General features: G+C 39.5%; 1 protein-coding gene across 40 annotated transcripts in view; it reads left to right on the forward strand.

Moving 5' to 3' along the window:
* Nucleotides 1-27,127, forward strand: part of kcnma1a (potassium large conductance calcium-activated channel, subfamily M, alpha member 1a) — a 148,384-nt gene that overhangs the window by 28,505 nt on the left and 92,752 nt on the right. For all 40 annotated transcript variants that reach the window (XM_042224353.1, XM_042224348.1, XM_042224411.1 and 37 more), the window contains exon 2: nucleotides 15,019-15,186. In XM_042224353.1, coding sequence (XP_042080287.1) covers nucleotides 15,019-15,186 — 168 coding nt within the window. The remainder of the gene's footprint in view (nucleotides 1-15,018; nucleotides 15,187-27,127) is intronic.

A 27,127-nucleotide genomic window follows, 5' to 3' on the forward strand; every position in this document is an offset into this window, starting at 1 on the left:
GCATAGACTGCAGGACTCCCACCATGCAGCCTTTCCTGCTCACTTGTTGTTCTGTAGTTACACATTTTCTGGAATGACTAGTTCTTTAAATATCAGAGTTTTTTTTTTTTTATCTCTTGTCGGCTTAAGCCAAAAACAAACGACAAGATAAACACCGAAGCTGTTTAATGCTTTGTCAACAGTGATTGATTGATCCAGCTGATTGGAAAAAGTACACTGTTCCTATTTGCTGGTTTAAAAAAAAAAAAAAAAATGTGTGTGTATGTGTGTGTGTGTGTGAGTGAAGGTTGGTGTCCAAAAAGGTTGGATCGCTGTGTGTTTCCATTTAAGGATGCTTTGAATACTGACACATTTGGACTGCAGGCAGGTCCGTTTAGCACTCGTCCTCTTCTGCAGCAGTACAAACAATATGTTTAGCATTGCCTTGTCAAATCAGTGAAAGTCATACACAAACTTGCATTGCTCCAAAACGAATATAGGCATCAGCCTTAATTCAGAGTCAGCCTTAACTAAGCCTTTGCATGTGTCCCTCCACTAATAATGCATCCTTTATACCATCAGGGATGCTGGCTTTTAAACTGTGCAAATATAAGAAGGCAGATGTTTCCCCGCCTCTTACGTACCGAGGACCAGGCACCCATAGTTCAAAGGAAGAATTTCAGATACGGATTGGTTAGACCAAAGGACACTTTCCCATTTCCTCTCAGTTCTATCTTAAACCTTTTGATCGAGAAAGTAACGGCATTTGTTTATGTTCCTGCCTGGTGGAGGTTCAACTTGAATTTCTGGATGTAGCAAAGATCCTCGTAATATTTTCAGTCTTTCCCCTTGTGTACGGAGATTTCAACAGATTCTCTGGATTTTTAAATCAGATTATGTTTCATAAGTGACAAAATGCCAAACTTCTTTGTATTTTTCAGCTGAGAAAGCGATCGTGGCTCAAGAGTTGGGAGTTCGCCTTGTAATCGGAAGGTTGCCGGTTCGAGCCCCGGCTTGGACAGTCTCGGTTGTTGTGTCCTTGGGCAAGATACTTCACCCATTGCCTACTGGTGGTGGTCAGAGGGCCCGGTGGCGCCAGTGTCCGGCAGCCTCGCCTCTGTCAGTGCGCCCCAGGGTGGCTGTGGCTACAATGTAGCTCGCCATCACCAGTGTGTGAATGTGTGCGTGAATGGGTGGATGACTGGATATGTAAAGCGCTTTGGGGTCCTTAGGGACTAGTAAAGCGCTATATAAATACAGGCCATTTACCATTTACCATTTCTTTGGAAAATGTACCCATGCGATCTTTCACAGAAATCCTGATCTTACCTACTTAAGGGAGGCCCTCTGGGATGCTCTTTAAACCCAATCATGCTTCTAATTAACCTAATTAGTTGTGAAACATTTAACTTTTTTTCCTTTCACCATGAAACAAGTTTCTTGTTGAAATTCAATAAGCAAAGAAAATATCAGAACTTTTTGCTGTTTACTGTTAAGTATTTGGTTTAAATGATTTTCAAATCACATTTTATTTTGATTTAATTACTTTATCACAAACTACAACTACAAACTGTTAAAAAGAGAAAAGAGTGAGAGGTTGGCGGCCTGTTGTTTCCTGCCTTGTTTGCTTTCAACACTGAACGTCACTGCTTAGCACTACACACCAATCTGCTGCTAAAAGATTCATCTGCCAGTCATATCTGGATGTTGGTCTTTATAGAGCCGAGCCATTGATCAGTGCAGGTTAGACAGCAGGGAGCCAATTAGGGCAACAGCTACCATTTTGATTGTTTTCCGCTCCTGGGAAACACCTAAGCGGCCTGTTCTGCTCGGGATAATGGGGCCCCGATTTCATCTGTCTGTTGAACGCTGAGTCACTTATTGACAGAGAGCGAGCCGTCTGTCTGTATTTAGGGAGAAAGCTCGTTAAAGTGTTCCGAGGGCAATAAGAGATCAGGGCTACGACAGGTGGTGGCTGTTTGATAAGGCTGCTGTTGTACTGCTGTGTCTGTTGTTGTTCTCTGCACTGTTGTGTTCAGGTGTGACAGGTGTGGAAGAAACACAACTCTTACTTTCAGTTTAACAGGTTTCAGAAAACATTTAAGTAGTACTTTGAAGCTGAAGTTACACAAGGAAGTACAAATTTAAACTCTCAAATGATCAAATACTGCAAAAAATGCCGGTCTGAATCTGTTTAGTACATGTAATTAATACATGGATATAACATACAATAGATAATAGTAAACAGCCTCCTTTAAAAAAATAAAAAAATAATTTAACTGTCTTTTACTATTCTGTAAACGCCATGCCTGACTTGCTAATTAGTGAGTCTATTAAAGACACAACACAGTGTGGATACTGTAATTCATGCGTGCCTAAAAACTAAAGAAAAACCCCTCCAACATCACTGTAATTAAATTGCTTTGGTAAGTGATTAGTTTGAGGTAATCTACCAATAAAATGCATTAAAGCTGAATGACTAGAATACAGGTTTAGACAGGAGAGTGTTTTTACTGAGTCTTTGATTTTTTTTTTGCTTGTTTTTAACGAGGAAGGAAAATTCATTTTCCTTGCATTTTTTTTAGTAAACATTGCCTGTACAGCATGTAATGCTTTTCAGACCCAGTAAAAAAATGTTATAGTCTTTAGGAATCGTTAACTAGTAGGTTTATACCTTTATTAATGATGATAAAATTAAAAACTGGCCTCGGTTGTGTGACACAGTTATTGTGTGGTGTGCGCCTTAGTTTGCTGTGAGCTCACTTCAGGCTCTGACACAGGTTACAAACTAGGAGAAACACTATTACCTCTTGATTCATAGGTGTGGTAAGCAACGTCGACACAGACTGTGGTCCAGATGAAACAGAAATCAGTCGTTGCCCTGAGCATACATACACACACACACATAGGCAAGCAAAAATGTCCATCGCCCTTGAACGAGCGAAAGTCCAGATTCTGAGAGCAATAATAGAAAACAGAGTGAACCTTCACAGAGTGGCAGCACAGATATAGGTTGGAGGTTTTAAGCGGCAAGAGCATCACAAGGACAGTGTCATTTCAAGTAAGGGTCACAGTAGCGCTTAATGCAGAGAATATAGTATAAGACTACGGCGGGCCACGAGTGCCAAAATGAATACTTTGTTAAATATTTAATTAAATCTGTCAATAATTAATGAAGATTTGAAATAGATAAAAAAAATGTATTAAATGTTATACATGAAATAAATTTAAATTTAATTTAATTATTTCCAAGTGTAATTAATTAATGACACAGTTAATTATTTAATGAAGTAATTATTTAAGGAATGTTGACACTCTACATAGGACAGAAAGTTTCTATTTCAAAAATGTGGACTATATGGGAACATGTAGATGTCTAAATGAGAGTAGTTATTATAGTTGTGTCATTATGTTTTTCGTTACCATTTTTTAAATTTAGTTTCCAGAGCAGCTTTTCTCACTGAGTTTTGTTTTGATTTTTTAATATTTTGTTGTTAGTTTTTCTTTTTCCTTTTACTGAAAATAGGTGCATTGTGTTTTTCCCTGAACAGTATCATTTTTTTTTTAAAGTTTATATTATTTATATTTTTTACTTTTATTTTGTTACTATGTTTTGGGTTGTTTTCCACATCCAGTTTATTCCGTGCACTTCATTCCTCTTGTGTTTCACTTACTGGAAAAACTAATCTGAAACAGCCTGGAAAAATCAAGTCCGCATCCCAAACAAGAGCACAGCAGGTCGATTTAACATTTCTTTTTAGTTAACTATAATAACCTCAGTCTAAGTGCTTTTAGGACCTGTTTTTGGCCATGTTTTGTTGGGCTTTTCTTCTATTCACTGCTTGTAAATTCATTCAGGCACACTCGTGGGCTGCAGTACAAAATGTCAGAATTTAGCCTCAGGTCATTTCTTCACTGATGGCTGTAGTATGATAAAAGCTGATGTCACTCAAGCATGTTTTCTTATTTATTTCTTTTTATTCCACCTACTTTTAGGTTAAGCTTAAAATGCTATGTAACCAAATCTGGGAAATTATTGTGGGTTACTGTCTGGCCCACAAACATGTTTTGGTTGTGGTGTTTCTTACATGTCCACAATGTAAGAAAATAAAAATAAAAATCCAGATGCGTAACTCTGCAGTAACCACTGTCTTTTAATTTTCAGCATTCACACTGAATGGATTGTTAAATTGACCAGGAAATAAAAAAGTGTTTCCATTCAGATCTAATTTGCACTGAAAACGAGAATGTGAGCATGTGTGGATCGCCATAGTAACAAGCCATCACCAGATTGATGATTTAAAATATAGATGATAGCCTGAGCCTGCTGAGAATCAAATGACCAATTATTGCAAGGCCACAGCATGTGGAGGAGAATTTGTGGTTGTCTGTAATGATTTTACATTTGTGGTGTGTTTTCTCCCTGCACAGTAATTTATTAAATTTGCACACCTCCGTCTAGATCTAAGTTATTATGCTTTCTCACATTCTGACATGATCTGAAGTCGCGGGGTAATGGAGTGGAGGCAAAGCTCTGCAGATGAGGCGACAAGCTTTTTGTGGGAGGCTGACAGCTTGATTGACAGTTTCTCGCCTTGTTTAGGTTGAATTAAGGTTCGCAGACGAGAGCAGAGGTGACTGATGGGTGCAAATTCCAGTGATGTAATCTCAGCCTTCTACTTGGTTTAGAGTAATGGAAAGTGCAAAGAAAATTATTGTATTGATTTTTAGGGTCTGAAACTGCTGTAATACAATTTATTGCCCAGACACACTGAAAACTAAATGAAACCAGCAGTTAGTGGTATTTGTTTTGTTGTCCTGACTGAAAAAGGCTCTTTTTTTTTTTTTTTTGTTACTGCCAAACAACTTCACCTTAAGGAGACACAGCAGGCATTTGTTAATTTTCTCTGCTCTGTAGCAGATCAGATGGGGAAAAACCCCCAACTTTCATTCAGGGTATTTTATTATATACCCTACAACTTTAGTATGCCCTCATTTAAGCCACTGGCCTTCTATTATCCGCTGACATTAAGATGATAAAACTCAAAGACGTTACGGATGACAAGTGCTGACCTTTCAGTCTTGCAATTTACTGCATCATCTATTTTTATCCTGGACCACTGGGGCTTAAAATGTTGTATCAATGGGAGAGGTGCAGTACAGTATTATGAATCGACCGGACTGTACATTCAAGATATTTCTTTCTGTCAGCCTCCCTCCAGTTATAAGGCAGCGCTAATGTGAATGTGTCTTTATTCTGTCTTCTGCTGTATGAACAGAGGGACGTTTTAGTCAGCATCAGCTGCCATCAGATCATATATTCATGTCTTATCATTTTTCTCTAGCTAGCTGAAGAGACGTTACAATCGGGACAAAGAAAATGTGCACTTGAACAGCAGCCATTAGTAGGACTGAGTTCATGCCCTGTTGTGCAGATGGGCATGCTGTCCATCAGAGATGCAGAGAGATGTAAACCGTTTGGCTTGTCTTCCTGTTTTGCCGATATTGTGGATGTTATTTATTTAGTTCAGTGTCTACAAATCGTCTAATCCTTCTCTGGCCTGCAGTGCTCAGGCACAGAGGGGCAGCACAGGGCTAATGTGCTTCTGGAGATGGACAAACTTCTCAGCGGCACTGATGGTATTTTGTTGATTGATCACACTGTGATGACGTATTTGAAAGTGTCTGCATAGTTTGGAGTTTTGACTCACAGCATTGTCCTAATTTATGAAAAGCTTGTGATTTTTTTTTTTTCTTTTTCTTTATGAACCTAAACCCCTGAGCTTCAAATTTCAACAAAAACATTGCCCTTTTCTATAAATTTTCACATTTAATGCTTTACACAATGTAGAAAAAATTATAATGTATATTATTGTTTTTTGATTAAGATGAATTACAGTTGTTTTCTTCCATTCCTGAACAGAAAAATGAATTTTAGTGTCTGAACATCCTGTTTCATTAAGTTGTGAGTTTTGAGTTCAGTTTGTTGATTCAAATTTGGACATAAAAAAGAGAATTCTGATTATTTGCCTAATAAATTATAATATAATTTGTCTTACTTTAGTTTTAAAAAAGGTTTGTTTGTTTTTTTGTTTAGAAGTTTCTAAAGTATTTTCTTGTTTTTATGACAGGTGGTTTAATAAATGTATTAAGCTCTGAATAAATATTTATCCTATATTTAGTGCTTTGGTTCTCTTGACTTTGCCCCATGTTTTCATTGCTAAGGTATTTTTAAAGTACACTTCTGCTGTTTCTGTCTAGTTGCTAGTAGACTTTTCTCAGCTGGAATCTGGAACTTGACACTTTTTAGATGCAAATAAATCAGAATCAAAATACTGTAATAAGGAAAATTATGTGTCACAGTTGCTCCAAGACAGTAAAAACAGTAGCTGAGTAAACTAACTAAATTATAAATGTACAAAATCTAACAAATGATTGAAATTGATTGAAATAACCCACATAAATGTTATCATTTTATTATTAGCTATAACCGCTAGCCGTTACCTTAAGACATAGGTGTCAAACTCTGGCCCGTGGGCCAAATTTGGCCCGCAGCCTAATTACATTTGGCCCGCGAAGCCATACCAAATTACTATTAGAGCTGGCCTACTGGTATTATACAGCTAATATATTGTTTAGTATTAAGCTTTGCTTGTTCCATATTCAGTTTTTCAGCTAAACTTGTTTGAGTCCATAAGAAAAGATTCATTCTTTATCTGGAGGAAGATTTTTTTTTTCAATAAATATTAATGTTAGCCCGCGACTTTGTTCCATTTTGAATTTTGGCCCACTGTGTATTTGAATTTGACACCCCTGCCTTAAGATAACAGATAGCTAATGTGGCTAGCAGCTAAGGCTAACTACTAATAATTAAGCACCTAAAGTTAATGTGGCTCTGGCCAGATTTACATTCATGATAATTCCTTATTACTTTAATGGTTTTAAGACAGGAGCTTTTCTGACCTCTTGAAATTCAGCGCTATGAATGTGAAATATTACTGCATCCTCTTAGTGAGAGCAGGGACTGTGTGTCAGCTGAAAAGCGAGGCACTGCTGGTATTCATATTGTCGCAAATGAGTATCTAATCCAATAGTGACTTTTAGTATCGATTAGTATCTGAGTGGGAATTTATTTTTGACAACAACAGATAGGATATTTGTGCTGCCCATGGCTGGGAAATTAATCAGATATTATTTTCAATTTCAATCTTTGCTTCCGGGGATTGTGAAAGCAAGATCTTGAGAAACCCATTGTGCCACTCTCTTTCATAATACTCTTGATACATCTTGTGTTAGGCCCCATAAAGTCACTTTCCTCCAGGCAGATTTAGTACAGAACATATACATATTTGTAATTTTTTGGGGGCATAATCTACAAATATGGGCACCATCCAGATTTTATTCCAGTCCGTACCTGAATTAACACGTTAGCATAACAAGCCCTCAGCCTATCATTTAAAATCAGAACTTTGTGAACTTCTTTCTCTGCGCTTTGCAATAACAGATCTGGGATCTCAAGGGGCAACTATGAAATAAATACATTTATTTGATCATAAAAACCAACTGGGACAATAACTGAGCTCATTTCTTTGTTGCAGAGATTTGCATATCACTCGGTAATAGCCAGTCTGTAACATTTGGCCTCCATAGGTCTATATGATTCAGTAGGCGTGGTTTTTACACAGGAATAGCTTTTCTCCTCACGGTGTTATCATATCCAGCCTTGCACCTGTCTATGTGGGCTTTTAAACTGGTTTCTAAGGAGAGTGTGTGTTCTTCCTCCGTGTTCCCTTCTGCTATGACCCAGTGTAGGGCTGTAACCCAGGGACACTGGGTAACTGTACCGGCATTTAAATAGCAAACAGGGGGAACGAAGCATGTTATGAGATTCACTAGTTTCTCATCTCCCAGGGTGAGGCTATAAATAGCCTCTCACAGTGGAATAGAGTTTTCCCCAGCAATGCGAATGAAAGCCAGAGGAACAGCTGCGTTAAAGCCAAGTCCGGTTAGATCAGCCGAGTCAGACGGGCATGGTCCTCTCTCTCTCTTTCTGTCTCCGTTGTCTATTCTTTCTGTCTTTTCCTCTGTCTCTTGTTCTCTCACCCTCACTTACCATTTCTCTTGCTCCTAATCTGTGCCGCTGTCTGTCTTTCAGCTACTTGTTTACCCCCCTTGTCTTTCAGTATCTTTGTCTCTCTGTCGCTGTCCTCTCCTTCTCTGTCAGTCGTGTGTTTGCTCAGTTTTCCTGTCTCTCTTGATGTCTTTTAATTTCTGTCTCTGTCATTATCTCTGCTCCTCTCGCTTTATTGTTCTGGCATTCTATCTCTCTGCCTCCCTCCGAGTCTTTGTTTGACTCGGTGTCCTCTTTTACCCCACAGTCCCTGTGTTTTTGTCCCCGTCCTGTAGACTTCTCACTGTCAGTTCCTCTCTTTGTCTTCCTTCCTTCCTGTGTCATATTTTTTTTCGTGTTCTGCCACTCTCTTGCTCATTATTACCAGCCCTCCCCTGTGTACTCTGTTAATTGGTACAGTCCTAATATTAACAATGTTCATCTATTTTTAGAAAGAAGATTCTTGAAGTAGGTGAACTACATATATTTTAGGCCTTAACGTGACTCATACTAATGCTTCTGAAGTTCATTTGCAAATGCTTTTATGCACTGATGCAATACTAAAATTAATAATGTTGATTTATCTAAAAGACTGTAACGCAAACTGTAATGTGATTGGTTGGCATATTCGATACCAATTATGTTTATTTCTGCATGCCGTAACCACTGACACAACATCATCAATTTGAGGCACCAAATTGAAATACCCACTCAAAATGAGTGAAATAATGCCGGGATTCCAATATACAGTCGCCGACCAGTTTGTTAGGTGCCCCTGTTTGACTGCTTGTTAACAGAAATGCCAAAACATCCAATCGTCTGGCAACAGCACGAGTTCATTCAGGCATTTAGATATGCTCAAGATAATCTGCGCAAGTTCAAACCAAGAATCAAAATGCTGACTTTGAACATGGCGTGGTTGACCAGGCTGGTCTGAATGTTTCAGAAGTTGGTGATCTGCTGGGATCTTCCCGCACAACCATCTCCGCGATTTAAAGAGAATAGCCTAAAAAAAGAAATAAATCCTGGGAGCGGTGGTTCTCTGGGCAGTAATGCCTTGTTGATGTCAGAGGAGAACGTCGGACTGCTTTGAGGTGATAAGAAGATGACAGCAACTCAAATGAATACTTTTTATAACAATAGTATGCAGAAGAGCATCTTCACCGAACCTTGAAGCAGATTGGGCTACAGTAGCAGAAAACCATACTAGGTGCCATTCCTGTCAGTTAAGAACAGGAAACTGAGGCTACAGTTCACATAGGCTCTGCACAGGATTGCAAAAATGTTTTGTCGTGTGATGAGTCTCAATTTCTGCTACAATTGGATGGTCGGATTAGAACTTGGCATCAATAACCTGAAAACATGGGTCCATCCTGCCTCGTATCAACAATTTAGTCCAGCGGTGATGGTATAATAGTGTGGGGGATGTTTTCTTAGAACACCTTGTTAGCAATGGAATATCTTTCATGTTCATCCCTTTATGACCACAGTGTACTCATCTTCTGACGGCTGCTTCCAGCAGGATAATGTTAGAAAGTTCACTTGAGTGTAGATCTCAAGCCAGTCGAGCATCTTTCGGATGTGGTGGTCTTTACCTAGAAAGAGGAAATTGCAAAATACAGGACTGGAGGATAAATGGAACGCTAATAAGTTACAACACTTGTGGTTCCAGAAGTGTTTTTGTTTTTTTTGTTACAGCGATGGTCAGGGGTGGTAATGGCAAGGACAGGGTTAATGCTACAGCAACCTCTGTTTAAGCAGATGTTTACAGTGTGTTGCCTATGTGTCATGTGACAGCTCACTGTAGAAGCTTGAATTGTTTAATTTGCACCAGGAGGGAATTAATACATTTCATATATGCCTGTGGGGAACTGAATAATAACACCTGTTAATAAGATGAACTGAAAACAATAAAATGTAATATGATATATATATATATATATATTATACATCATGTTTCTGACCACCAGGTGAGCATTAGCATCCAACCATATATTTTGTTTAAGTCTTTGCTTTTTTCATTATTATTATAATATTTACTTTTTTTGTCCTTTGTGGACTTTGGTTGTAAACACATTTACTGACTCCTGCGGCTCCCTCTCTGAATCCCTCTCTCTCTCTCTCTCTCTCTCTCTGTCTGCCTGTCTCGCCCTGTTTGACATCACAGATGTGTTTATATATAGCCAGCAGATGGATTCTCCCATAACAGTCTGCTTCACTGGTTTTCTGTGCGTGAGCTTAGCCCACCGCCGGCCGCTCAAATAAGCTAGAAGAAATTCTTTGTTTACATTATGTCTCCTGATCTGCCTAGCCTTTAGTTCGTGACTACATCCATTATTCATGTATTCTCATTCACCGTAAACGCACTCGCATGCATAGAGAGAATGTTAAACGTCAGTGCTGCTCAATATGCTATCGCTGTTCAGTGTGCAATACAGGGAGTGCAGAATTATTAGGCAAATGACTATTTTGTCCACATCATCCTCTTCATGCATGTTGTCTTACTCCAAGCTGTATAGGCTCGAAAGCCTACTACCAATTAAGCATATTAGGTGATGTGCATCTCTGTAATGAGAAGGGGTGTGGTCTAATGACATCAACACCCTATATCAGGTGTGCATAATTATTAGGCAACGTCCTTTCCTTTGGCAAAATGGGTCAAAAGAAGGACTTGACAGGCTCAGAAAAGTCAAAAATAGTGAGATATCTTGCAGAGGGATGCAGCAGTCTCAAAATTGCAAAGCTTCTGAAGCGTGATCATCGAACAATCAAGCGTTTCATTCAAAATAGTCAACAGGGTCGCAAGAAGCGTGTGGAAAAACCAAGGCGCAAAATAACTGCCCATGAACTGAGAAAAGTCAAGCGTGCAGCTGCCAAGATGCCACTTGCCACCAGTTTGGCCATATTTCAGAGCTGCAACATCACTGGAGTGCCCAAAAGCACAAGGTGTGCAATACTCAGAGACATGGCCAAGGTAAGAAAGGCTGAAAGACGACCACCACTGAACAAGACACACAAGCTGAAACGTCAAGACTGGGCCAAGAAATATCTCAAGACTGGTTTTTCTAAGGTTTTATGGACTGATGAAATGAGAGTGAGTCTTGATGGGCCAGATGGATGGGCCCGTGGCTGGATTGGTAAAGGGCAGAGAGCTCCAGTCCGACTCAGACGCCAGCAAGGTGGAGGTGGAGTACTGGTTTGGGCTGGTATCATCAAAGATGAGCTTGTGGGGCCTTTTCGGGTTGAGGATGGAGTCAAGCTCAACTCCCAGTCCTACTGCCAGTTTCTGGAAGACACCTTCTTCAAGCAGTGGTACAGGAAGAAGTCTGCATCCTTCAAGAAAAACATGATTTTCATGCAGGACAATGCTCCATCACACGCGTCCAAGTACTCCACAGCGTGGCTGGCAAGAAAGGGTATAAAAGAAGAAAAACTAATGACATGGCCTCCTTGTTCACCTGATCTGAACCCCATTGAGAACCTGTGGTCCATCATCAAATGTGAGATTTACAAGGAGGGAAAACAGTACACCTCTCTGAACAGTGTCTGGGAGGCTGTGGTTGCTGCTGCACGCAATGTTGATGGTGAACAGATCAAAACACTGACAGAATCCATGGATGGCAGGCTTTTGAGTGTCCTTGCAAAGAAAGGTGGCTATATTGGTCGCTGATTTGTTTTTGTTTTGTTTTTGAATGTCAGAAATGTATATTTGTGAATGTGGAGATGTTATATTGGTTTCACTGGTAAAAATAAATAATTGAAATGGGTATATATTTGTTTTTTGTTAAGTTGCCTAATAATTATGCACAGTAATAGTCACCTGCACACACAGATATCCCCCTAAAATAGCTAAAACTAAAAACAATAAAACTACTCCAAAAACATTCAGCTTTGATATTAATGAGTTTTTTGGGTTCATTGAGAACATGGTTGTTGTTCAATAATAAAATTATTCCTCAAAAATACAACTTGCCTAATAATTCTGCACTCCTGTAATGAGAACTACTGTCCTGTGATTAAACTGGCATCCATGGAGGTCTTCACATAATATATTATTGAAAAAACAAAAACAAAATAGTAGCAGTTATTTTGTAACAAGATGGAAATCCTTGTTTCATTTGAAATGAAATCATTGTAAAGTAAATGTAATGTGCAGTTTGTATTTTGTATGAAATGTAATTCATGAAGGTAAAGCCACAACTGTGACCAAACAGATGACTGCAGGGATTTTTAACATGCTTAAAATAAATAAAACAAAAAAACAGCAACACTGCAAATGGCAAAGAGAGCCAGAAACAAGCGATGTGACATTTGCACGACACACTGTAGTCCTGGTGTGATGTGCTGTGCTCCTGCTGCGGTATAATTGTGCAGCATGTGAGGTTTTGGGGTTCTTCTGGGTGAGAAGTAACTGGTGGGCATAGACTAACACACACCCTGTCTGGAGTGCTATCAAGTGTCAGTCAGAGTGAAATCGTAGACATCCCTGTGGATGGTGACATGTGTATGTGCATGTATACAAATTTTCCTGGGTCTTTGTCGCATGCTGGCAATGCAATAAAGTGAGTGGATGAGTGGGAGTGGGAGAAATTCAGTTAGATGTAAGTATTTAACTGTTTGCAGTGTGACATATCCGGTAAGCTCTTATACAATAAAGTTTCATGGTGGGAGCTTGAACTTTATAAAACGTTGATAACCTTTTCAGATATCTTGGTTACAGTGTGATTAGTGGAGGACTTAAGGAAGAAGAGTGGGATGAGACAGGGTAGTAGCCCCTGCACATGCTACAGTAGCCTTAAATACCACTGGTATGCTAACAAATGGGTGAATAAGAAACCGTTGCAATGGGTTTTGTTGAACCACTGTGTTTAAGAATGCATTGTAATATTAATTTATTTTAATTACTTTTAAGAAAGTGAACCGCAAAACAGCAATAGCACCTCTTGTGTTGAACAAAAATATTGAACGCAGGCTGGTGAAGTGGACGATAATTATCTATTAGAACAAACACAGCACTTAACTTTGAACCAGGCTATATCTGTCTCAGGTCAATGCCTCATTCACTTTTTCTGCCAAATAAAATGCCTGAACCGGCTGTTATTTATTTAAATGATATTAAGCTAAAGTTTCTAAATGTTAAATGTGCTTGATAGCAGCCTGTCGGAAATACTGAATTCTTGTGGTGCTCAAAAGCAAAGCTGAATGCTTCACGTCACTTTCACGATAGGTACTTCAAAAGTTTGTGAGTCTCCAAACGCTGAGTCATTTAATGAGCATATAAACCATAACTAACCGAATTACCCACTGGAGTACTGCGAGGCCCAACGGCAGAGCTGGATAATAATCTTATGACTAAGGCAGGCTTTTTTAGGGTCAGTTTATTGGCATTGTTATGGGTTAGAATGAAATTAGGAAAATGGCAGCTGTGTCCATGCCATATCATTATCAAATATAATCCAATTTAACCAGACAATCCTCTTGAAATGGACAGAGCACTCTCTTGGGCTCATCTGCTCTTTAGCCCTGCAGAAATACTCAAGTTGCAGTCTGGTTTGTTTTCGTATCACATGTGGGTGTGCATCGGTCACCCCAGTGGTCAGCTGACTTTTGGTTGCATGTCTTTATTGCTTCATAAAGTTCTAGGAATTATGATGTGTCGGGTTTTAAAAACAAGAATAAACTCACTGTAAACACTTATAGTTTTCACTCGTCACCATTTTTGAATTTCATGGGGTCATCACAACAAACGTCCCACACTTACACAACAGGGACACTAATTTTACTTTGTTGACATAGCACATAATCTGCTCTGATGGCTACTTGTCAGATGTCACTGTGAGAAGGGACATGCAAAATGTTTTCCTAGTGCTACATGTGCACTATGAGGCTGATCCCACAGAGTGGACCGATGCCACATAATCCAGGGGCTTTAAAGTTATTTCAATTCCAGGCATTCTCTATGGACTCCATTTATTATGCCTGAATATAGGGTTTTTTTTTTCTTTGAGGAAGACAAAAGTGGAGGAAATCCACTTGCTTCATTTTCTGGCAGAAGGACAAGGTAGCAGAGTGCTTACTTGTATCAAATCAGGAATGAGCGAATTTCTAGAGAGGAACAGCTGCATGCAGCGACTGTGCCAAACAAAGCATGTCAATGAAGTGCCATGCAACTCTGCTCACTCAGCCAGACACGAGAAGGCACATTAAAAGGGCTGCATGAGAACAACAGTTTACCCCGAGGAACAATTATGCCATATGCGCAATAAAATTAGAGTGGCCTCATACACATCTTGTTATTTGACTTGAACACACATATTCACCATTAATAGTAGCAGATGGATGCTATGATGGCGTGATGGGTGCAGTGACACCCTTTTTTTTGTCCTAAAGAAATGTGTAGTTTTTTAAGGGTATACATAAGTTCAGAAACTTATACTACGTACAGTACATGCTCTCCATCTCCTACAGTCTTTTAACATGGCTGCTCTTTTGCAAACTTTCCTTGATATATATTATAGAAATCGTTCACCAAGATGTGTTTGAAAAGTGGGAAGCCATGCGGGCTGTTAAGTGTGCCATCATTTTAGATCCACAACAACCAGTTTGAAAGTTTTTATCAGTTTTTTTTTTTTTTTCTTCGAACTGTTAAGTTGCAGTATCCCCAGAAGTATTTTAGGCTCATACAGGTATACGGTGAGTAACCCGAAGTTCTGCCACTTAGAAGGAACATGAACATGATGCTGCCAGGATGCATAGGCATTAAATAGGAAGTGTGGAAATAATGGATTATGACAAATTGCCTTACTGTGGGGGATAAAATATAATTTGTTGTTGTTAAACAAACTGACTTATCTGCTTATAATCAACAATGTGTTCCTGTCGGTTTCCTTAATTTGCCTACTCAGATTTCGTTTCCGTTTTTTTTCTAGGAGGCTCAGAAGGTGAACAACCCCGCCAACAATCAGGCAGCCGACAGAGCACCAAAGGGCCCTGATGAGAAGGAGGAGGCGCCAGCCAATGAAGTGGGATGGATGACTTCAGTCAAAGACTGGGCCGGTGTCATGATCTCCGCTCAGACACTCACTGGCAGAGTTCTTGTAAGTTTTCGCTTTTCTGATGGGGATGAACATGTCAGATACCAAACCCAGACACACATACATCAGGTCTTTTTTGACATTAATCGTTTGGCCCAGCCACTGTTAACTAAGTGCAACAGTTTGGTCTTTCCTCTGGCAAAAGGACTGCACATAGTGTTCACAATCAAGTTGGCTTTTGGATAAATCCACTGCACAATCCACTGTCGTGTACACGTTTCCTCACCTTATTTATACAAGTCCCACTGGAGACATACTGTAGGGCAATTCATTTTACCCTAGCAGAGGCTAATTGAACATCAGTTGGCTATTTGGCTGGCACTGTCCAGCCTTTTTTGTGCTACAGTGTCCTTTCTGTGGCCCACTGCAGCTCACTCTGCTATATGAGTTTGCATTTATTTTTGTGTGTGGGTGTGCATGTACATACTTAGATGCATATGAGGAAGATTTGTTAATGTTTGTTAACAATGAACTATGAAGTAAACAAACTCCTTGTCCTGTGTTGCTTTTAGTCGCCTTTTTTACCCTCAGAATCTCATTGTTTAAATATTGCAAGTTTCCATAGTTTGGCACAGAATTAGCTGGTCTGTGTAGTGAGGTATCTGTTAAGTTGGATACATATCCTAAAGGATGTCAAATTCTCTTTCTGTTTCTCCTGTTGTTTGATTTTTACTATGACAAAGCTTTAGAAAAACAGCTTTTAATTTTTAAAAAGAAAAAAAAAGTCTTTCCACCAGCACAGTTGCTGATGTGTTCTCCCTATAAGCATACCCATATGTCCTCCACACACAGTCTAATGTCTGAGCACAGAGAGTTAACTATGAGCAGCATGCTACCTCTGTTACCTTTTAGACTGGCTGAGTTATGGAAAGACTTCACAGCACTTGATTAAAATTGAGGCCCATTTAAGTGTTGGGCAACATAGTGTATACACGGTGCTTAGAACATTTATTAGTCCACCATCTGGTGTAAGGTTTATGCCACAGCTGCCCTAAATTAACAGTACTGGTTATGACCAAAAATCAATTTTTATGTTTCTGTAATGGCTAATCCACAATTGTGGATAAGGTATTTAATCGAAATGATATTTTTAATGCTAAGACATAATTATTACTATCCATGAATTTTTCAAATGTAAAGTTTTATAGAAAAGCTGAAAAAAACCTAGAGCACATTATTTTATTCTTTTAGATTAACATGCTAAATTCCAGTTTACTTAGTATTTACTTATATTTCTGAAGACAAAAATGTGTTTTAGTAGTTGAATGTTATGCTGGATTAGTGTATCAGCTCAAATTTGTGTGCAAATATTTTCATTGCTGAGGTTTTTTTTTTTTTTTTTTTTTTTTTTGTGGACCACCATTTCTTTTTCTGGGCTTTTGTAATCATTTGTAATAATAATTATGTTTTCCTGCTAAATGAACTCAGTCTATTAAGGTTACAAATGAGCAACATTTGCTGACTGGCTCTGACGTTTACTTTATAATTTTGCTATCATGCTTGACTAATTTGACTTCTCAGAGACCAAACTCCTGAACTCGTCCCTACATCATTACATAAAACTGACTGATTCTCTGTCCAGTTCTTGTGAAATTGTCTGTTAAATGGTGTCTGTTTGAGATATATATATATATATATATATATACGTATATATATATATATATGTATATGTATATATATGTATATGTATATGTATATGTATATATATGTATATGTATATATGTGTATATATGTATATGTATATATGTGTATATATGTATGTATATATATATTAAATTCAGCTAAAGAAATAGGAGCAAATTATGTGTTTTTTGCAACAGACTGCTAGCAAAATGTCTAAAGATATAATTTAAAATTGATTCTTTGCTAAGTTGTCTTTCATGTGTAGACACAAATGGATTGGATGGATTATCCCTGAAGTTAGATATCTTTTCTATGCCTGGATGATTCATCAATGTTAAGTTGCTTAACTACCAAAAAGAACACATTTTTCTAAAAGGACAGACACGGACTAGACTAGATGTACAAAGAAAAACTTTCAATGACCTTCACAAAGCCTGGAGAACTATTGCTAAAGACCATTTAAAAATACTGATGGGTAGCTCAAGAATTTTACGACAGAACTATAATAATAATAATAATAATAATAATAATAATAATAATAATGAAACACATTGCATTTGTATGTTAGTCAGGGAGCATCTAGTGCTCATTTTACATCTCATTTTACATCAGCGTATGAAAAGTAGGTGTGTTTTGCACAGACATCTGCTGTGCATCTGTGGATTGAATGGAGCAGCAGTGGGAGTGAGGAGAGAGATGGATCCAAACTAAAATACTGACATTGTTAATGTTTGCTGGAATATGACATCTTCCTCATGCCTGGTGAGAATAGCTCGCAGTTGAGAAAGATTCAGGCCTTTCATGGGGAAGAAGATGAAGAATCCCGAAGGGAACTGTCAATTTACTAAATGAGCCTCTCTTTCATCACTTCCCCACTCACACAGCTCCATTGGCATGGACACAGCTCCCTCTTCCCTTTCATCTCCTGCTCTGACTGAGTGCTCCCAATCTGCCCTGTATGTACATTGGTGTGTGTGTGTGTGTGTGTGTGTATATGAGAGAGAGTGAGAGATAAATCAAAGAAACATATAGGGAGACACGCCAACAGAGAGAAAGACGGGCAGATTGAGAGTAAAACAGAGTGGTTGTGACAGTCAGCGAGAAATAAAGCACCGGCTGCTTTAGAGGGGTTTCTAGCCATAGTGATATCCCAGTGTATCGCCTACTGCGATTTGTGCTACTTGTGCTGGGGCTGATAATTCTGCCCAGCAGGCTGTGTTTGCTTACTTGCTCACTCTAATGATATGCAGCACAACTGAGTATTTACTCAAGTGAGTGCTACGTGAAGGTGAAGTGAGTACAGTATCTTCTCATGTGGGTGGAATTAACATTCGTGGGTGCATGTATGCAAGTATTTCTCAACATGTACTGCATACAGTATAAACATGATTTGTGCGTATGTATGTGCATGTGAGTGGGTAGGTGAATTCTTATGTTATTAATATTATTTAGTTTTTCTTTTGCGGGGCTCTTGCTCTGCCATCGGTGCTTCACTGCAGATCGAAATTGCGATGAGTATCCGTGTACACAGAACCTGGCTGGTAACCATAGCAACTGCTGTGTAGTGGCGCTCAGTCATTTGACATTAGGGGGCTGTCTGCCTGGGCAGAGCAGAGTAGAAATACCATGCACATTCAGTCTTCCTCTCTGTTTTACACACACACACACACACACACACACACACACACACACACACACACACACACACACACACACACACACACACACACACACACACACACACACAGACATGGATCATCTTGATGTAGACCCCATTCGGTTCTATCCAGATGGAAAAGGGACAAAAGCACACTGGGAAGGATGGTCTTTGGTAGGCGGAGCCCTCCATCCCCCATTCATTTGTCTGCCTTGATGACTTCCCTGTTTGTGAACAATCAGCTATACCCCCAGGCTTACTGAATTACCAGAAAAATTTATATGTGCTGTGCAATAATGAGTCCCATATATTATTTTGGAAGTCTCAGTCAAATCCTCCGTTAAGGTTAGAAACTGACTTTCATGTTCAGATTCGTTGCCTAAACCTAACCACAGATGGGAGCCTGGTTGTCTCCTTTGTACTATTCATGTGTTTTTTACAACAGAGTTCACCCCAACAAATTCCTGCCAACTTACGGTGCTACCTTCATTCAGAAGAAAAAGTTACCTCTGAGCACCTGACCAGTGGGAAAGCAATTGTAAAATGTATTTTGGAGCTTAGGAAACTATGCTGCTCCATACTGTGATGAAATGCCAGCACGAGTAAGGCAATGCCTGTGTTTTTTTTTTATTGTTTTTTTTTTTTAAATGATGTGCAGTGACTTTACCGAGCTAATTTGCTCTGATCAGAAAGAAATGTTAATGAGCACACATTCGCCTACGCTGCATGGCCATCAGGACCGGACATGCTGCATGGGAATTGATCATTCTGGTTGTTGGCGATCATGTCTTGAAAAATAATCCCATTGGTGAGCCACAGGCTGCACAAGTAGAAAATTGCAGAAGAACAAAAAAGTGTGTGTGTGTGTGTGTGTGTAAGGCAAAGGTGCTGATAATACATTTTTTCCTCATCATAGCTTTTGTGACTTACCCAAAAGACACCCCCCCCCCAACAACCCCTCACGTAGTATATCCAACATGTCACCAACAAAAAAAGATGCCAGTGAGATGAAATGTTGCCTGCGTGAGCCAGTGTTGTTCTGCTGTATGGGTTAGTAGTTATTGTTGTTTAGCTCTTTTTTTTCTCCACACCTTTGTAATACCGCTTTATCAAATACAAACACTAAGTTTGCGTCCAAGGGAAAACATGTATTTTTTTTAACACAGTGATTGAAATTAGAAGAGAAGAAAATCACAGCATTTTTAGCAGGATCCAGTTTGTGATGAAGTTTTTTTTTGATTAATCGACAGGTGGAAAAAGGCTTATGCAGAGCAGCAACTAATTGACTGTACTGTGCACTCAGAAGAATGTGTCTCCCTGAGCCCTTATGAGACAGCTGTCCACGCAAAGGGACAGCGTACGGGAACATAGGTGGAAAAAGAGCGCACCTCCCGTCAGGCTGTGGATAGCTCATCAGTTACTTCGACAACCGTATCATCCCAGTTGTTTTGCTGAAAGACCTAATTAAGCACTCAAGGGCACAACGTCTGAGGAAGCAACTACTCGGACAGCTGGAAATATGAGTTGGCTAACTTCTTGTGCTACATGAGCCCAGCGTATCATGTAATAGATTCCTGCATTATTGTTACAGTGACAATGTGTGTAATCCCATAATGTTCAACAAAAACAGCAAAGGATTATAACCACTGAATGTAGATATTCCCCCTATCTCCCGGTGCAGTGGATTTGCCTGACACGGTGGGTCCAGAAATAGGTCAGTCCTGCCATCTTTCTTAATGGGATCTTGGGTGGCAACCAGAGACCATCTGTTCACATGGCACGCTCCCTAAACCCTATGGTCATCCCTCTGCCTACCATCCACCCACACACTGCACGGCACTCTGCATATCGACCCCTATCATCTGAAAATACAACACATCTGTTTCTCTTTACAGCTAAGTGATAACACTTTCATTTTAACTAGTGCTGTGACAAATCCACACCTTTTTTTTTCTTTTTTAGCCAGCTCCTTTTATTTAAACACTTCAGTAAAATGATAGAAGTCAACAGGACAGGAAGCACAAATTTCTTTGACATGCTTGCTTTCCTGCTACGTAGCTTTTCCCGTGATTGCCCCTCTATTATCTCATTCTTTTCAAACAATTTCTTACTGTGTGAGTGTGTCTTTGTGTGTGTTTGTGTGCGTTTCTTGGCAGAGACCAAGGTGAGATTGTGCGTAGTGTGTAAGGTTGCTGCAAGTGTGTTTCACCACGTTTCCATGTGTCCTCAAACATCCTGTTGGGGAGAAAATAAGTGTTCGCTCACACTCCCCATGATTCCTGTGCAGAGAACGTCTGTCATTCACCGTGCTCTACAAAGTACTTTTCAGACTGGGATTGTTTATGATGCTGGCGCTGTTTGTGTTTACACCCATGTATAAGTACATTTTTGTGCTAGAGGTCCTTGGGCTTGTGCAAGCACTTCTTTTTTTTCGTTTACAGAAGACGTTGGGCACTGCCAGAGACTGTTTGCCTCTGAATGTATGTGTGTGCATGAGAGACGTGTTTGCCTGAGTAGACACAGTATGTTTCTCTGTGCTATATGTGCGTGTTTATGTTCGTGGCGACAGTTTCCCATGTGTTGCTGTTTGTGCTTGTTAATTACACTTCCCTGCATGAATGCAAGCATACGGTTTTTACAAAATTATGTTTTATTTCCGTTCAGGGGGAGCAGTTTACTTCATTGCTGTAAAAGCTCAATGAGAAATCTTTACAAGAAACACAACCGCCCACATATAGACACAGATACTCAGCATGCAGAAAGACTAGTCAGTATTTTGCAAATCATTATCATAATCATCGTATTTTTATGTATTTTTTAATTCATCATTATCAAATATAACTAAAAATCAAATGCACATGACTGAAACTTATTACCCAACTCTGCCTTTAAAACAACAATGCTCACAAACTTGTAAATTTCCTCAGTGGGTGCCAAAAGGGGCCGCCAGACATCATCAGTTACATCAATGTTGGAATATCCAGAGAGGCCATCTCTGCAGAAATCATCACACACATTTAACAAATTAGTTTGTTTCTAAATTAATAACAGTGGGCTCAGACACATTTTTCACCTAACTCCCCCAGTTTGGTGATATGACACTTTGCCTCAGCAGTGTGTTCCACCATAATGAAACTCAATTTCTGAGCCAGTCTGCTCCTATTCCCCTAACTCAAACTCCATGACCTCTGAAACCTCCAGGCTATCACCTTGCCTTGCTTCCATTTCTCTCAGCTGTTGGATTAATCAGGCTGCACAGTGTATTAATTTGTCTTTTGCCGCAATTTATCAGTTTGATGGCAATCAAATTGGCATTGACGTAAATCCTCTGAAAAGTGATGAATGACTGTTTTTGGCAAAAGCGACCTCGGGGGATAAACACGGTGGCAGAGAGATTGGTGTGGAGGGAGCAGAAGGAGTGTGATGTGTCTAGTGCAAGACAAGGTCTGTACATAGGAAAACAAAAATCCTCAACTATGCCACTGGAGAAGTAATGAATGCGTTCTCTGTATAGAGAAACATGTATAAGATGGCTACATGGTGAATAAATGACTGAAAATGGTATGACTGTGATACTGGAATTTATGGTCTTAAGAATATTGAATGCTGATTCCTTAACTTTTCTCCTAGTGTCACCACAAGACTGATATTTTTTATTTTAAATCAAGTATTGAATGGACTGGAATGAAACATTAAGTCATCCTCTAAGACAGGAGTGTTAAACATAAGGCCTGAGGACCAGAATTGGCCCAGCAAAGACTCAAATCTAGTCCACTGGCCGACTTTGGAGAATATTAAAGATGGCATAAGTTTTAGACTTTTAACTGTTTCACATCTTTTCCTACCGATGAAGACCTTCTCCATAGCCAACAGATAAACCTATGAATTACCTTATCTACTAAAGAAATGTGTTATTTACAATGGATCCATATGTAAATAATGGACATTTTCTATGAATTAACAAAAAGTTTGTTTTGTAATTACAGGACAGTCTGGACAGACAGCTACCAGAAGTTTTCTGTAATTTTACAGATGTATTTCTTACATTTGAAGCCCAAAGATGTGCTTTCTTTAATTTATTTTCAATTTTACTACAGTAGAAGCGCCTTTTTACTGTATGTGTGTAGTTAAACTTCTTCACTTCTTAAAAAGGGGAGTTTCACTCACATTTTGCCCACATAAAATGAGTTTCATTTTCCTGCTCTAAGAATTGCAACATTTTAAACTTCCCTCAAGTTTTTTCATCTTTATCTCATTTCAAAGTTTTAATTTAGCCAAAACTTTAATAGATCTCTTCAATAAGGATTGTCTTATTGCACTGGAGTCACACTGGGTTAAATATTTACACTTGGGTTTTAAGGGGTATTTATTATTTTCTTCATTATTTTATTTACGGGTTGTACGGAAGCCCCAAATGCAATTTCATTGTTCTCTGACAATGACAATAAATAAATAAATACAAATACAAAAATACAAAACATTTGCTTAAGGCATCTGCCACACAAGCGTAGAAACCAGTTGACTAACAGCCACCTTTCTCTTGCTAGCTGGCGAGTGGTTGCTGGAAGTTGGCTGGCTGTTGCTAGGTGAAACTGGTCACCAAGAGGCACCAACAACCTCCTTGTTATTGCTCCGGGCACCAGTGGACTGCCATAGCCGCCTGTAATTTGCATCAAAGATGCCAAATTGTCTCCAAGCACTTGTCCCATTTTCCACTGTAACTATGGCCGACCATGGCAATCTGCTCATGACCAAAGCTAGGCAAGCATTTACACCTAGACTAGCAGTGACTTCAAACTCTTTGGAACGCACATTTTTTTCCCTTAGCAACCACTAATTACCAGGAGGTCAGACTGTTCTCTAGGCTTTTGTGACTGGGGCTTTACATGAGCATTTTTAGCAGTGTTGGCATCCTGATGTTGGCTTTAGCTCAAAGACTAAATACAGCAACATAGAATGTGTTCACACACAAACTCATTATGAAAGGTGATCTATTTTTGTTTTCACTTTGTTATAATTTTAGCCTGCTAGATTTTGAAAATAGACAGCGCTCCTTCTGTAGCTCCCCTGTCTGTTCTAAACCCCTCCCACCAGGCAAACACAGGCAAATTCACCTGCTTGATATGTGCTATAAATAAGTTGAAGTCCATTATCCCTGGTGAGAGTCCATTGCAACACCAGATCTATGGATGCGTTTGCTCTCTATATTACTGACCTCATCTGATTTGAAATAACCTGTAATTATCCACAGTCAAAAGTCAGCTTAAATCCTTAAAGTGCCCAGAGGATGTGTGGCAGACTCGGTCCCTTTCAGAGAAATTAAGCTGTATGCTGAAAGAGTATTATGTCCAGTGGTGACAAAGAACCATTTGATTATTTTACCTCTCATGCATACAGTGTTTAAGGCAGCAAACAATTACAAATTAATTATTTTGTAGGTACCTTTGTAGATAAGAGACACTATTGTATTTGATTTAGATTTACAATGGTGAGATTTAGCTGTGGTTCAGAATTTGTGTTCATACCATTGCCACTGGTCAGCAGTGTGAAGTCAGGTCCTCCTGGCTTATTTTTTCCTTTTGGGCTGCCGCCACATAAGAAACATAAGCCTCGCATTGAGTAGTAGAGGAGTGTAGGAGGAGGAGGTGGACGGGGGATGAGAGGGAAAGCAACGTGTCATAGGAGGAAAGAAAAGCACAAGGATCCCTGCTATCATGCTCTATATTTTCTGATAGTAGACACATTGGTTTATTTAAGAAGTGTACACAGTGCTGTTCATCTGTGTTGAACTTCTTAAATGGCAAATTTACAGAGGACACATTTATTCAATTGTTTAAAATGTACACCGGGGTAAAATTTCTTTTATACCATTCACATTGGAGTATGTAGTGTAGTTATAATTGCTCAATTTCTCCCTTGGCTTTTACATTTCTAGAGCACTAGGGAGAATTTTACAACTTTGCATTAGCTTGTGTCAATTTGTCCTCATGAATGGTTTTCCCTGCAGCCCCCCCTTTAGGCCTATCATAAGGCTTTGTGCGATGACTCATCCTTGCTCATCCCTCTTTTTTTTTTCTCTTCCTCTCTCATCTATTAACCCATCCATTTGCCACCTGCGCCTGTGTTGCTAAAGAGTCGGTGACCTACACCCATCGTTTTGTGCTGCAGTCCCTGCGACCTTTGTCTGTCCCACCTTCCTTCAAACTGTTTTGCAGAGGAAAAGGTCAAGAGAGCAGACACTAAATGTCTCATTTATCTGGGTGCCCAACCTTTTCCCTATTAGATCAAATTTGTCTGTGACTTACAGGCCACAGTGTCTGAGACACTGTGGCGACAGCACACATTCATTTTGTCTCTGGTTATTTTTAGTCTTTGTTTTTTAAACACTCTGGTGACATTGCCCTTGAAGTGTGTCATAAGGAAATCCAAAATCACTTAGATAATTACAGCAAACCCACTCTAGCTCTTAAACAAGTGGCCCATGCTATTAGAAAATTAAAGCCACAAGCAAATGACTGTTTACTTTTTACAATATGATTATTTATGCTCTGCTGAAGCCTCGGGCTGAAGAGTGACAGGGTAGTCAGAAATGAGATTACATTTAGAGTCACAAGCAGATTAGACTGCAGGCGAGAGACAGACAGGAGTACACAGTCACACAGCAAAGAATCAACACGGGAGGAAAACAGACAGGCAGAAAATTACGTGGCTATGGACAGAGACCTAAGCAGGCAGTCAGAGAAGATGCAGACATTCTCGTGTTTGTTATTTGGAGACCCTTGTCAGATCTAAGACTGCGCTTTCCCCATCTCATCTTTGTCGTGGCTGCCTGGTGTGGTCTCAGGGAGGAGTGCTGAGTGACTCAGTGCCTCCAGGATGACGCATATCTAATGGATCAGAACTTGCAGCATCACAGTGATCCGACCAATTTAAACAACCCTCTTGCTGCCAGACACATTTATTAATTTTTTCTGAAAACAAGATTAGGGACAGACGATGTTGCCAAAATGACCAAAGAAAGAAAATTCCTTTGCTTGCAATACTACTGATAAAACAAATTGAACAAGAGTGAATGATCTCTATTTTAATGTTCTTTTTAATAAATCACTTATAGCTTATTTCGGTGAAGTATTAAGAGTCCTTCAGATATACAAATAAGTTATCTTTAAGTTGTAGATATTTAAGTTAAAACACAACAAGGAAGGACCTACAGTAGGACCTTCTTGCAGTGAGGTGACAGAGCTAACCTGGATTTTCTCTATATTGTGAAAAAAAGCAATATAGTGAAAAAGGTCAAGTTATAACTACAAAGTGAAGTTGGAGCTAGCTGAATGCTCTCATGGACACCATCTTGGCTGTGTAGTGGAAAGAAAGGCTCAACCAAACAATTTGGATTTTCTCTATATTGTAAAGCGGCTCCATAGTTTATAGGTTAAGGTTAGCATTTGCTAAACATGCAAAAGACCAGGAAGTTTGAGACTGGGAGGGGAAACTATCTTGTTACTGGACGAACAGCTGAAAGAAGAGCAGAAGGATGCATTGTCAACAACTTAACAGCATATCTGCAGAGACAAATATAGATCATCCTTAATTGAGAAGTACACTCAGTGACTTGGAATTGACCTGGAGATGGATCCAATCGTGTTGCCATCTAAATCACTTCATGCTTCATGCCCCAGTCTCCCTGGAGTGGGTTAAGCATTATGAGAATTTCCCAGTGGGCACTGATAAAGTGTCACATTATTAACATTCAACATTTTCTTGGTGCAGGCTTATATGCCGCATGTCAATTGCTCTGTGGAGCTGGAACTGCCTCCTCTTCTCAGCCTGTGTCATCTATACATCAGCAGGTCTGAGTCACACAGAAAGTTGGTGTGGGAGTGGAAGGATCAGTAGAGATGGGGCTGACTGATTCCCAACCTCTGCTTTAAAGGGTGGACAGGTTATTATTGCAGCAACATCCATGGTGGAAGATGGATGATGATGGTTGTACTCCTCCTAAAACTGACCTACATAAAAAGAGGCCGTCACATAATGGGTTTATTTTGGCGGGAAAAACACCTCTTGTGCTGTGCAGAGCTTTAGAAGGTGCAGGATTAAGTGCGAGATTTCCATGTGTAGCCTCTGTATGACATGCTTCCTTGTTTATTTTAAAAAACAACAGCAACTTTCTGACCCTCCTTTGATTCTCATAAAAGGCCTGGTCATGTATATGGTTTCAGGTTCATCATGAATATGCTGTTGTCACTCGTGTCATGTTAGTGCTTCTAATTGCTTATTAGAGGAGTCAGCTCAGTGGGGACCATCTGCTAAGCCAGGTTTCAGATCCGTTTACCCCCACTGGGATTCTGTTTCCTGGGACGGGATAGCCACAGAGTGTCCCTAAAAGACATCACCTCCAGAGCCCGCCACTTACTGCTCAGAGTTTCCATGAGATCATTAGGGGATGATCATAGGTGATGTAACAAACACAGGAAAGAAGGGAGGGAGAGGAGTGTTAAGGGGCAGGTGAAAATGAGACATACAGGGAAAGGGACTCCCTCTAAAGTTTTTAGAGGGAGAAAATATTCTTTCACATATATTACATAAGCTTTATTTGGATGATTTATATGTTTTTTTAGGTGTTATTTTAGGCTTTTTATAGAGAATTTATATTAAAAAAAA

Source organism: Haplochromis burtoni, unplaced genomic scaffold (assembly GCF_018398535.1).
Source record: "Haplochromis burtoni strain Fernald_Lab_line unplaced genomic scaffold, NCSU_Asbu1 Contig_7, whole genome shotgun sequence".
Classification (NCBI taxonomy): domain Eukaryota; kingdom Metazoa; phylum Chordata; class Actinopteri; order Cichliformes; family Cichlidae; genus Haplochromis; species Haplochromis burtoni.